Source organism: Monodon monoceros, unplaced genomic scaffold (assembly GCF_005190385.1).
Source record: "Monodon monoceros isolate NGI ecotype Baffin Bay Population unplaced genomic scaffold, NGI_Narwhal_1 Super_Scaffold_11, whole genome shotgun sequence".
Taxonomy (NCBI): Eukaryota; Metazoa; Chordata; class Mammalia; order Artiodactyla; family Monodontidae; genus Monodon; species Monodon monoceros.
Genome location: NW_021703767.1, coordinates 125,715,911 through 125,734,074, shown reverse-complemented (window position 1 = coordinate 125,734,074; position 18,164 = coordinate 125,715,911). Strand labels below are relative to the sequence as shown.

Genomic DNA, 18,164 nt, shown 5'->3' with positions numbered 1-18,164 from the left:
CAGCTACTCTAACAGGCATATGGTGATGTCTCCTTGTTGTATTAATCTGCAATTCCTGAGCGATAAGTGATTAAAGATTTTTCAATAAATAATAATTCTTCACAGTAAATTTTTCTGTTTAAATGACTGGTGAGAATTTGTCTCCTGATTAAAATCTCCATACTTGCATTATCCAGTATCATGGCCTCTAGCCTCACATAGCTAACTGAGAACTTGAAATATGGCTACTCAAAACTTAGATGAGCAATGTTTTGACTATCCACAAGGTTGTGAAGATTTAGCATGAAAAACAGCATATAAAATATCTCATTCTGGGCTTCCCTGGTGGCACAGTGGTTGACAGTCCGCCTGCTGATGCAGGGGACATGGGTTCGTGCCCCAGTCCGGGAAGATCCTACATGCCGTGGAGTGGCTGGGCCCATGATCCATGGCCGCTAAGCCTGCGCGTCCGGAGCCTGTGCTCTGCAACGGGAGAGGCCACAACAGTGAGAGGCCCGCGTACCGCAAAAAAAAAAAAAAAATCTCTTTCATATATTGATTACATGATGAAATTATAATATTTTAGGTATACTAGGTTAAATAAATTATATTATTAAAGTTAATTTCACCCACTTCTTATAATCTACTAGAAAATATTAAATTACAGATGTAGCTCAAGTCACATTTGTTAGACAATGCCATTCTATTCTAATACTATAACCACAGTAATCCTTATATTACAAACTTACTCCAACACTTGTTTTCTTCTTTCTTTGATCTCTAATCTCCAAAGACTCTCATAACCATCAAGTTAAAGTTCAAAGTCCTCAGCACAGCAAGTAATGCTATCAATTATTACCTGTTCGGTCATCAACCACACCAGATCCCTATTTATAGGCTACTATCTTCCCATACTGACCAATTTAAAATTGCTTGAAAATATCATTATTTCATGCATTCATCCTGTTTAGCTGATAGATCCTGGCTCCTCCTAACAAGTCTTGTTTCTGTGCTCACTCTTTGGAAAAATACGTGTCTTCCCTATGGCAGGTATGTGCATGAGCACTTGTGTGTGCATATGAAGGGGGGAGGGGGGAATGTTATTTTTCTTTATTGAGTAACACATTCCCATGGCTAAAAATTCAAAAGGTAATTAAAGTTACACAATGAAAACTTGCCCACTCTTACCCTCAGGCCTTAGGAAAGAAGATTGGTCCTTTCAACCAAAATTATTCATTCCTATGTGTCATTCCAGAGACATTTAAACATATTTAAAAAACACACATGACAGAAATTAAAGAAGACGTAGATAAAGAGAAACCCATCCCATGTTCATGCGTTGGAAGACTTAATATCGTTAAGATGTTAATACTACCTAAAGTAATCTTTCTATAGATTCATTGCAGTCTCTTATCAAAATGCATATGACCATTTCTGCAGAAACAGAAAAATCCATTCTGTAATTCATAGGGAATCTCAAAGGACTCCAAGTAGCCAAAATAATCTTGAAAAAAGAACAACATTGAAGGACTCACACTTCCTGATTCCAAATCTTACTACAAAGCTAGAGTAATCAAAACAGTGTGGTACTGGCATAAAGATACACAGACCAATGAAACAGAATAGAGAGCCCAGAAATAAACCCTCACATGTATGATTAAATAATTTTTGACAAGGGTACCAAGACCATTCAATGGGGAAAGAGTAAAAATGAAACCCACAGAATGAGAGAAAATATCTGTAAATCATATATCTGATAAGATATTAATATCCAGAATACAAGGAGAACTAAAACACAACAACAAAACAACCCGATTCAAAAATGGTCAAAGAGGACTTCCCTGGTGGTGCAGTGGTTAAGAATCCGCCTGCCAACGCAGGGGACATGGGTTCGATCCCTGGCCCGGGAAGATCCTACATGCCATGGGGCAACTAAGCCTGTGTGCCACATCTACTGAGACCATGCACCACAACTACTGAATCTCATGCATGCTAGAGCTCACGTGCTGCAACTACTGAAGCTCGCGTGCCTAGAGCCCATACTCTGCAACAAGAGAAACCACCGCAATGAGAAGCCCACACACCACAACAGAGAGTAGCCCCCACTCACCGCAACTAGAGAAAGCCTGCACACAGCAATGAAGACCCAACGCAGCCAAAAATAAACTCTTTTTAAAAAATGGGCAAAGGACTTGAATAGACATTTCTACCAAGAAGATATGCAAATGGCCAATAAGCATGTGAAAAGATGCTAAACATCTAATAATTAGGAGAAATGCAAATCAAAACTACGAGATGCCATCTCACACCTATTAGGATGACTACTATCAAAAAAAGAGTAAAGTCTAGGCAAGGTTGTGGAGAAACTGGAACTCTTATGCACTGCTGATAGGAATGTAAATGGTACAGCTGTTGTATAAAACAGTATGGCAGTTCCTCAAAAATTAAAAATAGAATTAATCATATGACCACCAATAACACATCTAGGTATGTACCCAAAAGAACTGAAAGCAGGATCTCAAAGATATTTGTACACCCTTATTCACAGCAACACTGTTCACAATAGCTAAACCTTGGTAGTAACCCAAGTGTCCATCGGTGGATGAATGGATAAGCAAATGTGGAATATAGATACAATGGAATATCATTTAGCCTTAAAAAGGAAGGAAATTCTGACGAATGCGGCAATGTGAATGGATCTCAAGAACATTATGCTAAGTGAAATAAGGTAGTCACAAAAAAGACAAATACTGTATGATTCCACTTACATAAAGTACTTAGTCAAAATCATAAGGGACAGAAACTAGAATGGTGATTGCCAGGGGCTGTGGGGAGTGGAGAATGAGTAGTTACTGTTTAATGCGTGTACAGTTTCAGTTTTAAAAGATGAATAAAGTTATGGAGATGGGTGGTGGTGAGGACTGCATATGAATATATTTAATGCCATTGAACTGTACACTTAAAAACGTAACTTGGTAAATCACACGTGTATTTCACCGAATTAAAAAATATTTTTGAAAAAAAATGCATATATATTTCCATATATCTATTATATTTTATGTTATGTATGCACAGTTATGCACCATTCTATTTTCACTATCAACATATTTTATACTTAATCTATAGCAAAGATCTACAGAATGTCTTGACTTTTCCAAAAGCTTCAGTGTTCCATTACATAAATATACATTAACTTATTTAGCCATTAACCTATTGATGAACATTTATTTTGTTTTGGATCATTTACTATTACAAATAATGATGCAACAAGTAAGCTTGTGTACATGTAGGAATGTTTGCATGTGTCATAGACACATACATCATTACACATATTTAGTACATATATAGCAGGAACTAAACTCCATGAATAAAGAGAAAATAAACCATAATTCTCAATCCTGGGAGCCTATTAGCACTGGTTATAAAGGGTGAATAAGAAGGTAAAAAAATCCACTTGATCTTATCTAGGGTCTAACTGTATTTTATCCCATTATCCAAGAATGATTTTTCCTATTACAGACCTATACAGTAATATACAGTAAAGATGCCGAAAGATAAACCAAAAAGCTGATGTTCAGAAAAACTGTGCCCAATAAAAAGAGAAAGGAAGAGAAAAGGTCACAGCATAACAGGATATATGCAATCTTTAGCTTACACCCAAGGGGCACAATTTTTCAGTCCTGATAATAATAATTCTCTCAGAAAACAGGTATACTTATTCCATTAAATAAAATAACACATTTGTATAGAGATTGGGGGCAGTGCTGTAAGGGGGATTTGAAAACTAAGAACTGTGACAGTTATTTCAAAGGGTAAAAATATATACATTACTCTTTAGTTACTTGTGACTTTTCAGGCTCCCTTCGCTACACTTTTTGTGCTACAAAGGTCAGGACACCTGCAGATGTAGTCTCCTTCCTGGACAAAGGAACCATGGTGCTCTCAAATGAAAGAAATGGGTGATGTTCTGTATCAAACTTGCTTGTTGGACCAGTTTTGAGTTTGTGCCACCTTAAGAACTGAGTCATAGTGACCAGTGTGAAATACTAACTCATTTGTGGTTTTGATTTGCATTTCTGTAACAATTAGCCATGTTGAACATCTTTTCATGTGCCTGTTGGCCATCTGTATGTCTTCTTTGGAAAAATATCCATTCAAGTCTTCTGTCCATTTTTTTGACTGAGCTGTTTGTTTTTACAATATTGAGTTGTATGAGCTGTTTGTATATTTTGGGTATTAACCCCCTGTTGGTCACATCATTTGCAAATATTTTCTCCTGTTCCTAGGTTGTCTTTTCATTTTGTTGATGGTTTCCTTCCCCATGCAAAAGCTTTTAAGTTTGATTAGGCCCCATCTGTTTATCTTTCCTTTTATTTCTTTTGCCTTGGGGGACTGATCTAAGAAAACATTTTTACAATTTATGTCTGAGAATGTCTTGCCTGTGTTCTCTTCTAGGAGATTTATGGTGTCATGTCTTATATTTAGGTCTTTAAAACAGTTTTTAGTTTATTCTTGCACACAGTGTAAGAGTGTTCTAATTTCATTGATTTACATAGTTGTCCAGCTTTCCCAACACCACTTGTTGAAGAGGTGGTGTTTATCTTTTTTCCGTTGTATATTCTTGCCTCCTTTGTCATAGATTCCTTGACCATAAGCATGTGGATTTATTTTTGGGTCCTCTATTCTGTTCCACTGATCTATAATGCCAGTATTTGTGCCAATACCACACTGTTTTGGTTACTGTAGCTTTGTAGTATAGTCTGAAGTCTGAAAGGGTTATGCCTCCAGCTTTGTTCTTTTACCTCAGGACTGCTTTGGCAATTCTGGGCCTTTTGTGGTTCCATATAAATTTCAGGACTATTTGTTCTAGTTCTATGAAAATGTTATGGGCATTTTGATATGGATTACATTAAATCTGTAGATTGCTTTGGGTAGTATGGACATTTTAACAGTATTAATTCTTCCAATCTAAAAGCATGGATACCTTTCAATTTCTTTGAATCATCTTCAATTTCCTTCATCAATGTCTTATTGTTTTCAGCATATAGGTCTTTCAACTCCTTGGTTAAGTCTACTCCTAGGTATTTTTTGACACAATTTTAAATGGGATTTTTTTTTACTTTCTCTTTCTGACATTTCATTCTTAGTGTAAAGAAATGCAACACAATACCTCACACCGGTCAAAATGGCTATCATCAAAAAGTCTAGAAATAATAAATGCTGGAGAGGGTCTAGAGAAAAGAGAACGCTCCTACACTGTTGATGGGAATGTAAATCAGTACAGCCACCATGGAAAACAGTATGGAGGTTCCTTAAGAAAATTAAAAATACAGCTACCATATGATCCAGCAATCCCACTCCTGGGTATATATCCAGAAAAAATGAAAACTCCAATTCGAAAAGATACGTGCACCCCAATGTTCACAGCAGCACTATTTACAATAGCCAAGACATGCAAACAACACAAGTATCCATCAACAGTCAGACTGGCTTAAGAAGATGTAGTATACATATACAATGGAACATTACTCAGCCATACAAAGAATGAAATATTGTCATTTGCAGCAACATGGATGGACCCAGAGAATATTAAATTTAGTGAAATAAGTCAGACAAAGACAAGTATTATATGATATCACTTCTAGGTAGAATCTAAAAAATAATACAAATGCATCAATATACAAAACAGAAACAGACTCACAGACATAGAAAATAAACATGGTTACCAAAGGGGAAAGGGAGGGGGGAAGGGATAAATTAGGAGTATGGAATTAACAGATACAAACTACTAAAACAGATAAACAACAAGGATTTAATGCACAGTACAAGGAACTATATTTAATATCTTATAATAACCTATAATGGAAAATAATCTGAAATATATAATCTGAATCACTTTGCTGTACAGCTGAAACTAACACAATATTGTAGATCAACTATGCTCCAATTTAAATAAATTAATAGCAAAAAAAAAAAAAAACAGAAAAACTGAGCCTTTGTCTTAATTGGTAGGTTACTAATGCCTTAGTAACCTAGCCAGTAACCCGGTTCCTCTGGAGCTAGAGTTCTGTCCATTATCAGTTTGTCTCAGGGACAACTAGCTCTAGCCCAGATGTAGCTCAGCACAGATCTTTGCATGCTCACTCATCCTACAGATATAGTCTCCCTGGTAGAACACAATCAGCTTACTCCATCTACCCCAACTACTACCTGCCTAGGAAATCTTTCCTCCACTAACAGAAAGCGGATCTCTTCCCTAATATGTGCCTCAACCTAGGGTGCATGTCTAGCTTCTAATGTCTTATCTCGTGGAGTCTCATTTATTCCACCTTTAAGAATTCATGCTTAACAGCCCAAGTGACAATATGTGGTATTACTGTCAAATATGCATAACCTTAATCTAATCATTAGCAAAAATCAAAGTGATTCAGTCTACAGAATATAAGATATTAGGAAACAATTTTTTCACTGATTCAACACAACCTTTCTTTTATTTCTACATTCATCATACAGTTACTATGTACCAAAAATATTAAAAAGTTGATCCTTCTATATAGTACCACACATACCTTTCAAAGAACTCATAGTGTTTAAGATAGATGTTATTTTTCAACATCCTAATACAATTTTGTCAATTGGTGGTGGAGGACGAACACTCATGCTTCAAATCCCGTAAACCACAGTGTAAGTGAGATATCTATGGTCCATAGGGTTGTAATAAAGAAACTAGAGTTCAGGTATTCATTGCTGCAGCTAATTCAAGGGACATAGTGGGGGAAAAGAAAAAAAAACGCGGACAAGTATCTGCAGGGGAAAAAAAAAAAAAACAAAAAAACAACTACCTGAAACAAACCCTGCCTCAACATATCAAGTTATGAATTTTATGGAAAATACGCTCAGAGTTTCAAAAAGCTATACAACCTTCACTTTGTGAAAATGATGCAATTTAATGTCAGAGTTTAGAACAATCTTTAGGACAAATGCTTTACTACAACTATATACTACTTAATTTAAATGTGTATCTATACTCCTGGTAAACTTTTTAAAGTAAAAATTGGCATAGCTCTACAGGAAGATTATCCAAAATTACTCTATCCCAAAAGCTCTATATAGGATAAGCTGCAGTCTAAATGTGCAATAACTTTTCTACAAACTTTAAGAGACAGAGATATTACCAACTTTTTTTTAATCCTTTGTGCCTTACCTGAATTTATTCATAAGCTATGAATGTAAAGTAACCTCTATCCTTTCACAAATAATGTACATCAAATATTTGGGCTAGTTTAATGTAAAATCTTTAGAAACATACAATCAAAACAGAAACACAGATAACTACACTGAACTAAATTACATTAAAAAAAGACTTTTCGGGCTTCCCTGGTGGTGCAGTGGTTGAGAGTCCGCCTGCTGATGCAGGGGACACGGGTTCATGCCCCGGTCCGGGAAGATCCCACATGCCACAGAGCGGCTGGGCCTGTGAGCCATGGCCGCTGAGCCTGCGCGTCCGGAGCCTGTGCTCCGCAACGGGACAGGCCACAACAGTGAGAGGCCCACGTACCGCAAAAAAAAAGAAAAAAAAAAGACTTTTCATGGAAATTTGGTTTAGACAAGTGTTGGAATGGTTCAATGAAAGGAAAAATAACTTCCCATGACTGGTAACCGTGGAAAGTTTCACAAAAGAGATGAATTGCAAGTTGGGACTTAGTGAATTAAGTAAGATTAGTAAAATTAGTAAGATGAGCATAAATAGAATTTAGGAAACAAGGATTCCAGAAAGAAAAAAACACCATGAGCTAAAGTATAGTAGAAGTGGAAAAGCACAAGCCACATACAGAAGGACAAAATAGATATATCTGACTGAATAAAAGGTTATGAGCTGGAAAACACAATAAAAAAAACAGAAGAACATGCCCCAAAACTAAAAGGTGCTTCTTGCTATTTGAACAAGTTAAAAAAAAAGGGTCAACCTGGCAGTATTAAAAAGGAGAGGATGGAAAAAGGAAAAGACTAAAAAGCAGGAAGACAATAATACAGACTCCTATAAAGTGAGGCCTAAAGAAAGGAACTTGGGAAATGTAAAAGGGACTGATGTACAAGACACTGTGAAATAAAAATTCATGAGATTCGGAATCTCATTACATATAGGAGAGAGGGGAAGGGACTTGGGATGAGGAAATTAAATAGTGACTCACATTTTAATTCTAGATTCCTGGAAAAATTATGGTATCTTTTAGCAAAATTAAGGAAGTCAAAACTAAACTCTAGTTAAATGAAACATTTTCAAAATAAAACAACAAGCTAATTTGACAGAGAAGAGGAGATACAAGTCCAACTGATAAATACATTTCCAAAAGGGATCATAAAAGTATGTAGGTTTAAGCCACAAAAATTGTTTTAAGAAGAGATTTCTATTTCTTAGAAAAATAAAAATAGAAAAAGTGGTATGGAAAATGACCAACAGACAATTCCCAAACACAAATGACCAATATTTCAGAACATACTGATGAAATGTTACAGTACTTAAAAATTAGAAAATATTTAACAATCAGTGTACTCAATTCAACTTACTATAAAACAGGTAATGCCATATATTTTGCTGCGTAAAAGGCAACCCAATAATACACATCAAAAACTTTCAAAACATATGGCATATCTTTTGAGTAATCAATTCTACTTTTAAGAATTTAGGATTTTAAAAAGTATCTATGGCTCTAGAGCAAAATTTATTTTTGAGATATAAGTTTATGTCAGCATGGTTTAAATCAGTGAAGAATTTTTAACATAAATGTTCAACAATGGGGACTATGTAAATAAATAATTTCACACAGAATACTATGTAGCCATTAAAATTATGTAAAATATATAAATGATATCATGAAATTCATGATTATAAACAAAAGTACCAAGTAATTTAGAATATCCAATTTTTATAAATAAATTCACCTGTTAACCTCTCCTTCTGATACTCATTGTTAATATTTTGTTGTGTATGCTATGCTCCATCTTCTATGTGTATGAATACACAGACATAAAAGTAAAAATTGTATCTCTTTTTATTTACCCTTCCTACTCAGCCTACGTAAATATGAAAGTTAAATAATGCTAAGAATATAAGTGCTGGTTCTCACTCAAATAGAATAAAGAGAACAAAACCCTTAATAAAACATTAAACGAGAGACTAAAGATGGGTTAGCTTACAGATGTGCTGATTTGCATGGCAACTAAACGCAACATGAAATCCTGGACTGGATTCTAAACCAAGGAAAAAAAATATTTTTTCTTTTGCTTAGGGCATTATTAGGACATCAGGCAAAATCTGAATGAAGTATATGTACATAAGGTCAGTATTATATCAATATTATTTTTCTGATTTTCAAACATGTACTGCTGTTGTGTAGAATATCTTTGATTTTATGAAAATGCATACTAAAGCATTAAGAGTAAAGTGGCTTCATGTCTGCAACTTTCAAAAATAATAATTGGTATCAAATATAAATTTTTATATATAAATATATATTTACATTTATGTGTCTGTGTATACATAGACAGAAAAAAATATGATAAAGCAAATGTAGTAACATGCTAACATTTGGACAATCTGCACAAAGAATCTGCATAGGAATTCTTTGCAGAATTCTTGGAATTCTTCTGTGTATGAAATTATTTCAAAATAAAAAGAATTTTAAACACTTGAGGGTAAAAAGAGTGATGATTTAACAAAATTAAACACCATTCATTCATTCAATAAACGCTTACTGAAAGTCAAACACTACTATACAGCAGTAAACAAACCAGATAAAAATCCCTGCCTTCATGCAGCTTACCTTCTAGTAGGAGGAGACAGACAAAAAGCAAATAAGGGTATACTATGTTAGATGGCAATAAGTACTATAGAGAAAGGGGAAAACACACACACACACACACACACACACACACACACACACACACACACGGAGGAAGGGGACAGTAAGTCCCTTTGGGTAGGAGGGAAGATACGCAATTCTAGATACCATCCATAGGGAGGCCCCAGTGAGAAGATGACACAGGGCCCTGAGACAAGGAGCACACCTCATAAGTTTCAGCAAAGGCACATGATGGTGGCTGAATCCAGTGTTGTAGTAAAAAATGACTGATGCAATTTACAAATCAATTAGACAGGATGTGTTGATAGTCTAGATATAGGCTGAGAAAGAAAGACTCAAAGATGACTACAAGATTTATAGCTGAGCAGCCAGAAGCACGAAGCTGCCATTATGGAAAAGGGGTGAGCAGGGGATAGGAAGCTTGAAAGTTTGGGTATTTTTAACATCCTGGGCCCATTAAATATCTAAATGAAGATTCTCAATGGGCACTGAATATGAGTCTGGAGTCCAGGGGTAAAGTCCAAGCTAGAGACAAAATCTGGGTGACATAAGCTTAGAGATGGTGTTTAAAGTCATGAGATTGGACATCACCAAGGGAGTACTGTGTAGACAGAGAAATAATGTCCATTATTTGCTAATACAATCACAGGGGTAGAATAAACATGATACTATATAGTGTTTGTTTAGAGATCAATAATCATTTGGATAGAGAGCCACAATAATAACAAATATGAATTAGGACATCTGCAAAATAAGAGTGGTTTAATAAGAAACAAACCTCTCTGAAGTAACAGTATACTGAAAAGAAATACCAAAGATGAGATGTCTGCTAAGAATTTAGAAATAAAGAAAATAATACTGTCCAAAACAGAGGTCCTTATATTATTTGTTTTCATTTGACTGAGTAAATTAATAAAACCAGAGATCCATGAAGTCCTCTTAACAAGTATGAACAGTATTAAAATAGCTAAACAAAGAGTGTATCAGTCAAAACTTAGAATTGTTCAAAATGGAGCCAGTCAACAGAAAATGTCCAAGCAATCTTCAGAACAGGTACTGTGGAATAACTCAAATATGATCATTCTGACAATTATACCTCTCAATTTTAATTAACAGCTTGGCATTTTGGCATTCTTGAGGAAAAGAGTTTGGGAGGTAGGTTATGAATTGAAATCCTAGCTTTGCTACTTATGCAATGTTGTGACCTTATGCAAAATACCACTTTCTATTTTTGTTTTCTACTTTGTAAACTGCATATAAGACCTATTTCCTAGTATTGGTGTGAAGATTAAATGACATAAAAAGCTTCAGCTCAGTACAAACCCCAGAGCAGAAACTCAGGAAGTTCTGTTGTTTCCAAGATCAAGAAATAGGTCTGAGTCAGGTGGAAGTATAGCTAGCCATGTGAACTAATGAGTGTGAAAATACAGACTAAAGTCTAATACAAGTCTCTAGAATGCTACTATCCTATGCAGGCTGACATTTTTTCAATTGTATAAACATGGGATGAACATGTACTATTTACCTGCTAGATTATGTAGTAGCAATTTCACTAAAAATAAAATCTAATTTCTAACCAGAAAAGAGCTAAGCGTTTGGATACACAGACTCCTTTTCATCAGGAAAGCAAAATATTACAAAGATACAGCTGTAGACAAGTCAAAATTAAATAGCTTATAAAAAATAATACAATAGCCTGCTGAAGGGGTGATAAATTCTCTTTAAGGGAAAAAAAAAGGTTTTCTTCAAGAAGACAGCACTTAATCTGAATCTTCAAGTAAAGAATTTTAATTGGAGGGGAACAAATTCAAGTAAGCAATCATGTAGGCAGTTTATTCTACAACCTTCAAGCAACTTTAGTCTTATTTCCAATTTGGTACCTATAAACTATGAATCCTAGAGAAAGCAATGCAACTCACCTATAGTCTTAGAAAAATCATTTACTAGCAAGGGGAACTAAAATAGTCTCCAGCTTCTAAGTACAAGACTTTTTCACTTTTCCCAAAATGTTTTTTAAGGAACACTGTACCACCAAATACTTCTAAAAATTAAGAAGGATTATAAAGAGTGACTATAATATATGTCTTTTCCTCCACTATTTTTCTCCCTTTAAATAAAGGTGGAGGATAAAATCAAGTGTAGAGAAAACTGTAGAAGTCATCCTTCTATCTGTTTTGTTGTTGTTGTTAGATTGTCCTGAGAAAGTAAAAGTTACGGAGTTTCACCGAAGCTAATTAAAGACTGTGGCAAACAGATAAATACTGATAGAACAGCAATAACATAAAAAAAAATTTTAAGTCACTACAAAGGACATACATATATAAGAACTGGTTAAATAACATAACCATCAATTGCAATAAGTAGATCATGATTCAAACTACAAACTGTATTTTTTAAAAGATAATATTTATGAAATGATTATAAACTTTAAATGTGTTAATCAGTGATGTTACTAAAATACTGTTATCTTGCATTATGATAATGATATTGGGGTGATGTTTAAAAAAGAGAGAAAGCAAGCCCTTATCTTTTAGAGATATATTCTGAAATATTTAAAGATGGAATTATGTCTAGAATGACCTTCAAAATAACATGGGAAAGAAAGACTGGTCATGACTTGGTAACTGCTAGGTAAGAGTTATATGGAGGGTTTATTATACTATCATGCCTCCTAGAGAAGGAGGCTAAAATTTTTCATAATAAATTTTATAAAATAAAATTTTAAAACTATGAATAGCAAATCCCATCATAAAGGTGAGTGTAAAATAGTACAAGCCTTAACCCAATGACACACTGATACTACTGTCTCTTGACAGTTTATACCACCTTCAATTAAATGACGACTTGTGTATTCAGATTACATAAAGATATACCTCAAAGTAAGGATACCTAGAGCTTTTCTAAATTTCTCAATCATGTATAAATGAGAATATATTCTGACACTGGACCCAAATACTACCAAAATGCATACTTAGGAGCTCACAGGAAATCTGAGTTGCATCTAAAAATAAAAGGCAAAGAAATCATAACTAACTACACCTCATTCCATGTTGATCATCTCAATGCCTTCACATGGACCACCATTTATTTACAAGAGAAGCATGGAAAGCAAAAAAGATACTATAATTAATTTCCTTTTTCTAACCACTACTAAGCCAACTTATGAAGCAAAGTTTCCAAGAATTTCTGATGTGTCAGTGAGATTTGAAAAAGTGTTAACAATACTAGAATTAACAAATAACTCATATCAAGCCCCTTTACTTGGTAACCGTTAAAGGAACAAAGAAGACAAGTATATACATACTGGAGGCCGGCCAGGTCGACCCCTTTTTCTTTTTCCTTTGACCTCTGTTTCTTCAAGTTCGCTGCCAGCATCAGAATGGGCAGTAGTTTCATTAGTTGAATCCCTAGAAAATATGATATATTATTTTAGTGAACAAATTAATAATATATACCTATTTATAATACAATGCAGCTCTGTTCCACTGGTTTCCTTACCTCCTGCTATATGTACACATACGGCTGATTAGAAGTGGTTTATACTTCCACTTTCAGAAAAAATCTTTAGCAAATTGAAAATGTTACCCTCCCTGCTAATATCACATAACACTGAATAAAATGATTCCCCAAATAGAGAAATACAGACAAGGAAATGACTGTGGAAATGGCAGCTGCTATACAACACATAAATGCAAAATAACAATTGCAAAAGACTAATTCTTCAATATAAAAAAGACAAAAGCTTGGGAGAAATTTTATTCATTTTATAAAATAATAAAAGTGTGCTGGTCAATGTTTAACAACTGGCTCTTCAAAAAATATATGCATAAATTATTAGAAATGTTAACAATATAAAGGATGCATAGCATGCAACTTACAAAGAATAATAAAATGCACAATATTCTTTATTGTAAATTCTATCCAGCTAATTGATTCATATAAAATGATTTTGATAATTTTGCCAAACTCTTGTATCCCTAGCTAACCTATGGTTGCAACTGATGAACAAATAGGGTTTTGACATGAAAGACAGTTGATATCTTTGTTCACTTTAATGAATAGAATGCAAATGAAATGACAAAGACATTTGTGGGAACTTCACTAATTGGTCAATGTTGGGAGCAACTTTTTTACTGAACGGAATACATAATAGTTCTCGAACACTAGAAGGATATGTCCTCAATTTTTTGTGGTATCATAATGTAATGACTATAGACTTGATACACCTTTAAGTTTAATCTGTTATTAACAATTTCTCCATCACTTTATTGAGTCCACAAACAACAAAACAATAAACTGAGCCCTGATGTGTAGTGTTTGCTGATTTTCATAATGTGAATGCTCCCCCCGCAGCCAAATTCAAACTACCAAAGTGACATCACCAAATAGAGTTGAGAAGTAATTAACAGTAGCAGTACACTACTAAAAAGTATTTCCACCATACATACAATAATAGGTGTAAATAAAAACCTCAAGAACACAGAAAATAGTAGGATGTAAAATAATTAGGAAATGATGAGTTTTGAGTATTTATTACTTTTGTTTTTAACATGATTTAATTAATTTTAAGTTTGCATAATTTAACTTTTTATAATGGCTATGTTATACTGAAAGAGGTCACAAAATTCCTGTAAATTTAATATTCAGCTCTCCAGGCCAGTACAGGCTGGCCCCAGCATGGCACTAAAAAGGTATAGATAGTATTAACAAAAACATCCTCACTGAGTTCTACATTACTAACTGTATAAAGGATCTGCATAAAACTGCAAATAGCAGGAAGGGTACAAAGCAAATAGAAGGAAGGGTAAGCTCAACTCACAACTTACTGAAACTGCGCCACTGAAGGCTCTTAGTTCCATTCTCTCCTTGTGTTGATTCCTCAAAGCTCATTTCATTACTGTTTGCTCTTCTCCCTTTAAACTACCCTCTCTTGGAGAGCTCATCCACTCGATGTGTAACTTTTATGCAAATGACTTCAGTATATTATCACAGACCTAACTATCTGTAATTCAAGATTTTCAAATGCATGTGTAACATGCTTCTTTGCATGCCACCTCAAATTCACCAAATAACACATATAAAATTAAGTCCAATTCTGACTATTTCTAGCTCTCTGCTCATGGCAATACCACTGGTTAACTGATTTAGTAAGTTAATGCCCAAGTGTGCTTTGTTATATAAATTTGTTATTGTCTTACTCAAATTCCTATAATCACATCAGTCTTCCTCTTGTGCCGTCAGTTAAAGTCCTCCTGAGTTGTCCTCTGTATACTAACTCTGTCTCTCATTCTTTTCATGATTATTACCATAATCACAACTTCCTGAATTAATCACAACTTATCTCCCTGCTTCTACTATTCCCCTTGTCCAAGCCACTCTACACACTACTGTCACTAATATTCTCATATCATGTTCCTTCTCTGCTTGCAAATCTTCAAAGGTAATCTGGTATTTAAAACTATAAGTAATATTGATCTAGTCCAAGGGTCAGCAAACATTTTCTTAAAGGGCTATATAATAAATATTTTAGGCTTAGGGGTCTTAATGTCTCTGTATCTACTACTCAACTCTGGGACCATAGCATGAATGCAGCCATAGATAATATGTAAATGAATGGATGTTGCTGTGGTCCAATAATATTTATAAAAACAGGCTTCTGAGGGCTTCCCTGGTGGCGCAGTGGTTGAGAGTCCGCCTGCCGATGCAGGGGACATGGGTTCGTGCCCCTGTCCAGGAAGAGCCCACAGCTGGGCCCGTGAGCCATGGCCGCTGAGCCTCCACGTCCAGAGCCTGTGCTCCTCAACGGGAAAGGCCACAACAGTGAGAGGCCCGCGTACCGCCAAAAAAAAAAACAGGCTTCTGAGCCACTATCAGTAAGTTTTTCAATCACTGATCTAGTTGATCTTATTCATTTCTACTAAAGAACAATAAATCACTCTGCTTTTTCTCCTCACTACAGTCCAAATAGACTGTTTAGCATATACTGTGTGCTGCTTTATATACATTATCTAGAATAAATATGCACAAAACCTTGTAAGAAAACATACTGCTGTCCCAATTTTACAGATGAGGAAACAAAAGATCTGGAAACCTGATCATCTTGTCCATATTTACACAACTAGCAAGTGGCAGGGTCCACTTAGATCTCAAGGTAAACGTGAATTCTCTATCTCCACAGCAGGATACTAGAATGCAAATAATATGTTTTGTATTTCTCTTACGTGGACAGAATACACTAGTGCTTTTGATGCTTATTGAAATCTCCAGGCAACTACAAAAGCAGGTTGGTTCCATCATATAATATGTGACCCATCAGTGAAATTAATTTAACCTTGAGCAATATAGTTTACTGACAAAAGAAAAAAGTACAATCGTCTTCTAATTCCGCAAACTTCAGCCAGCTTAGAAGGTGACAGCTATTACCAACAGATAACTAACATACTCCAATTAGTATATATATGTACATTTATTTATTAGAATCTGATACATAAATTTTTGTTTTTTAATTTCAAGCAAGAGAAGATATAAGAATGCAAGGAAGAGTTTCACTTCACCATACCCTAACTCTGAACCTCAATCTGCAGAACAAGATTATTTACAGTTTCATCAATACTCTGTCATAAATATGTTCTGGTACATATATACATAAATACAAAACAATATATTTTAATTTTTAAAATTTAAATTAATAGGAATTTTCCATACAAATACATAGGATTCCTGAATGGTACTCCATAATACGTTCCCTATCTATGAGCACTTAGATTGTCTCTACTTTTAAGCTATTACAAACAGAGATGTAACAACCGTCCTTGCACATTAATTCTTATTACACATCAACAAATATCTCTCTAGATTAGACAGAGAATGCTGGATCAAGGAGTATGCAAATTCAAACGTCAACCAACTGCTCTACAAAAAGCACATTTATAAGACTATCGGACATAAAAGAAGAGAATGGAAGAATCAGATCGAACCTTATAAATGATTTTTTTTGCTCCCTAAAACTCTCTAAATTCTGTCTTTCTTCCTCTCTCCATTTCCTCTGTAATCATTTTAGTTCAAGTTGTTATCATCCCTGGCCTGGACACTGCAACACCTTTCACCTAATAGGACTCCTTGCTTCTTCTGTTGCCACTTCCAATCTAATCACTATACTGTACTAACAGTGATTTTCATAGTATATATCTTATTATGTATATCCCATGCTTAAAACCCTAGAGTGGTTTCCTTCTGCTTCTAGGGGATAAAAACCTCAAAATTCTTAATATAAGGCCTACCAGGTCCCTGTATGATACAGCCCTACCCTACTTGCAATCCTTATTTCACACCACTCTCCATCCTCAATCCTGAAAAAAGAAAAATAACAGCTTTATTTCAGTCCCTCAAACATACCCTGATTCCTCCTACCTCAGGGTCTTTGCACACGCCATTCCTTAAGTCTGGAATTAACACCCTGATCCCTTCTTCTTCCCCCAAATTCCCTCCACTTCAGGTTTAAGAATCATGTCTCTTCCTTAGAAAAGTAGACTAAATCAATGCATGTGTTAAAGTTCTAATAAAATCCTCTGTCTTACCTTCATAGCACCAAGGGCAGTTTAAATCCATACATTTGTGATTATTTGATTAATATCTATCTATATAAGCTTCATGGCAACAAGGACTGAGTCTTTTCCACTTGCTCTTTCTCCCCAGAGCTTAACACAGTTCCTTGTACTACAACATTTGGTGGAATATATAATATGTGGTAATTGACAATATTTGATGATGCTTAATACTGGGCTGGCCAAAAAGTTCATTCGGGTTTTTCCAACAATGTAATGGAAAAACGTGAACGAACTTTTTGGCCAACCCAACAGTAAACACGCTAAGATAACAAATTCATTTGTCATTATAATGACTAAGCAAGCCAAGAAATAATAAGGTCATTCACTAGAGTGACCTTTCTAGTGTCTCAATTAGAAAAATCACTACTGAACAGAACATTAACAATCACGGGATTGAAAGATTTGTCTGTTTTTGAAGAGACTTTAGAAATTAATTTCCAATATGTTATGTTCACTTTACAAATGACAGAAACTAAAGTTTACCAATACTAAGAGACATATCATGTTTCCTTTCCTCTACAATGTAGACATGGTATAGTTAGATGGATCGATGAAGATAATATCCTCAGAAAATTGTTTTATGTACTCAATAAATGCTTCTTAGATCTCAACTTGACCAAGAGTACATCTCCAGCTGACAGATTAAAAGCAAATTTCATTTACCCATCTCGCAGATCACTACTATCCATTATCTTATTAAAAGTTTACATTTTTA

The 18,164-nt window shown here is 34.8% G+C and overlaps 1 protein-coding gene across 4 annotated transcripts in view; it reads right to left on the bottom strand.

The window, feature by feature from the left end:
• The window catches only part of STAG1 (stromal antigen 1), a 434,108-nt gene that overhangs the window by 286,826 nt on the left and 129,118 nt on the right, over window positions 1-18,164 (bottom strand). For all 4 annotated transcript variants that reach the window (XM_029214246.1, XM_029214245.1, XM_029214243.1 and 1 more), the window contains exon 3: window positions 13,147-13,249. In XM_029214246.1, coding sequence (XP_029070079.1) covers window positions 13,147-13,249 — 103 coding nt within the window. The remainder of the gene's footprint in view (window positions 1-13,146; window positions 13,250-18,164) is intronic.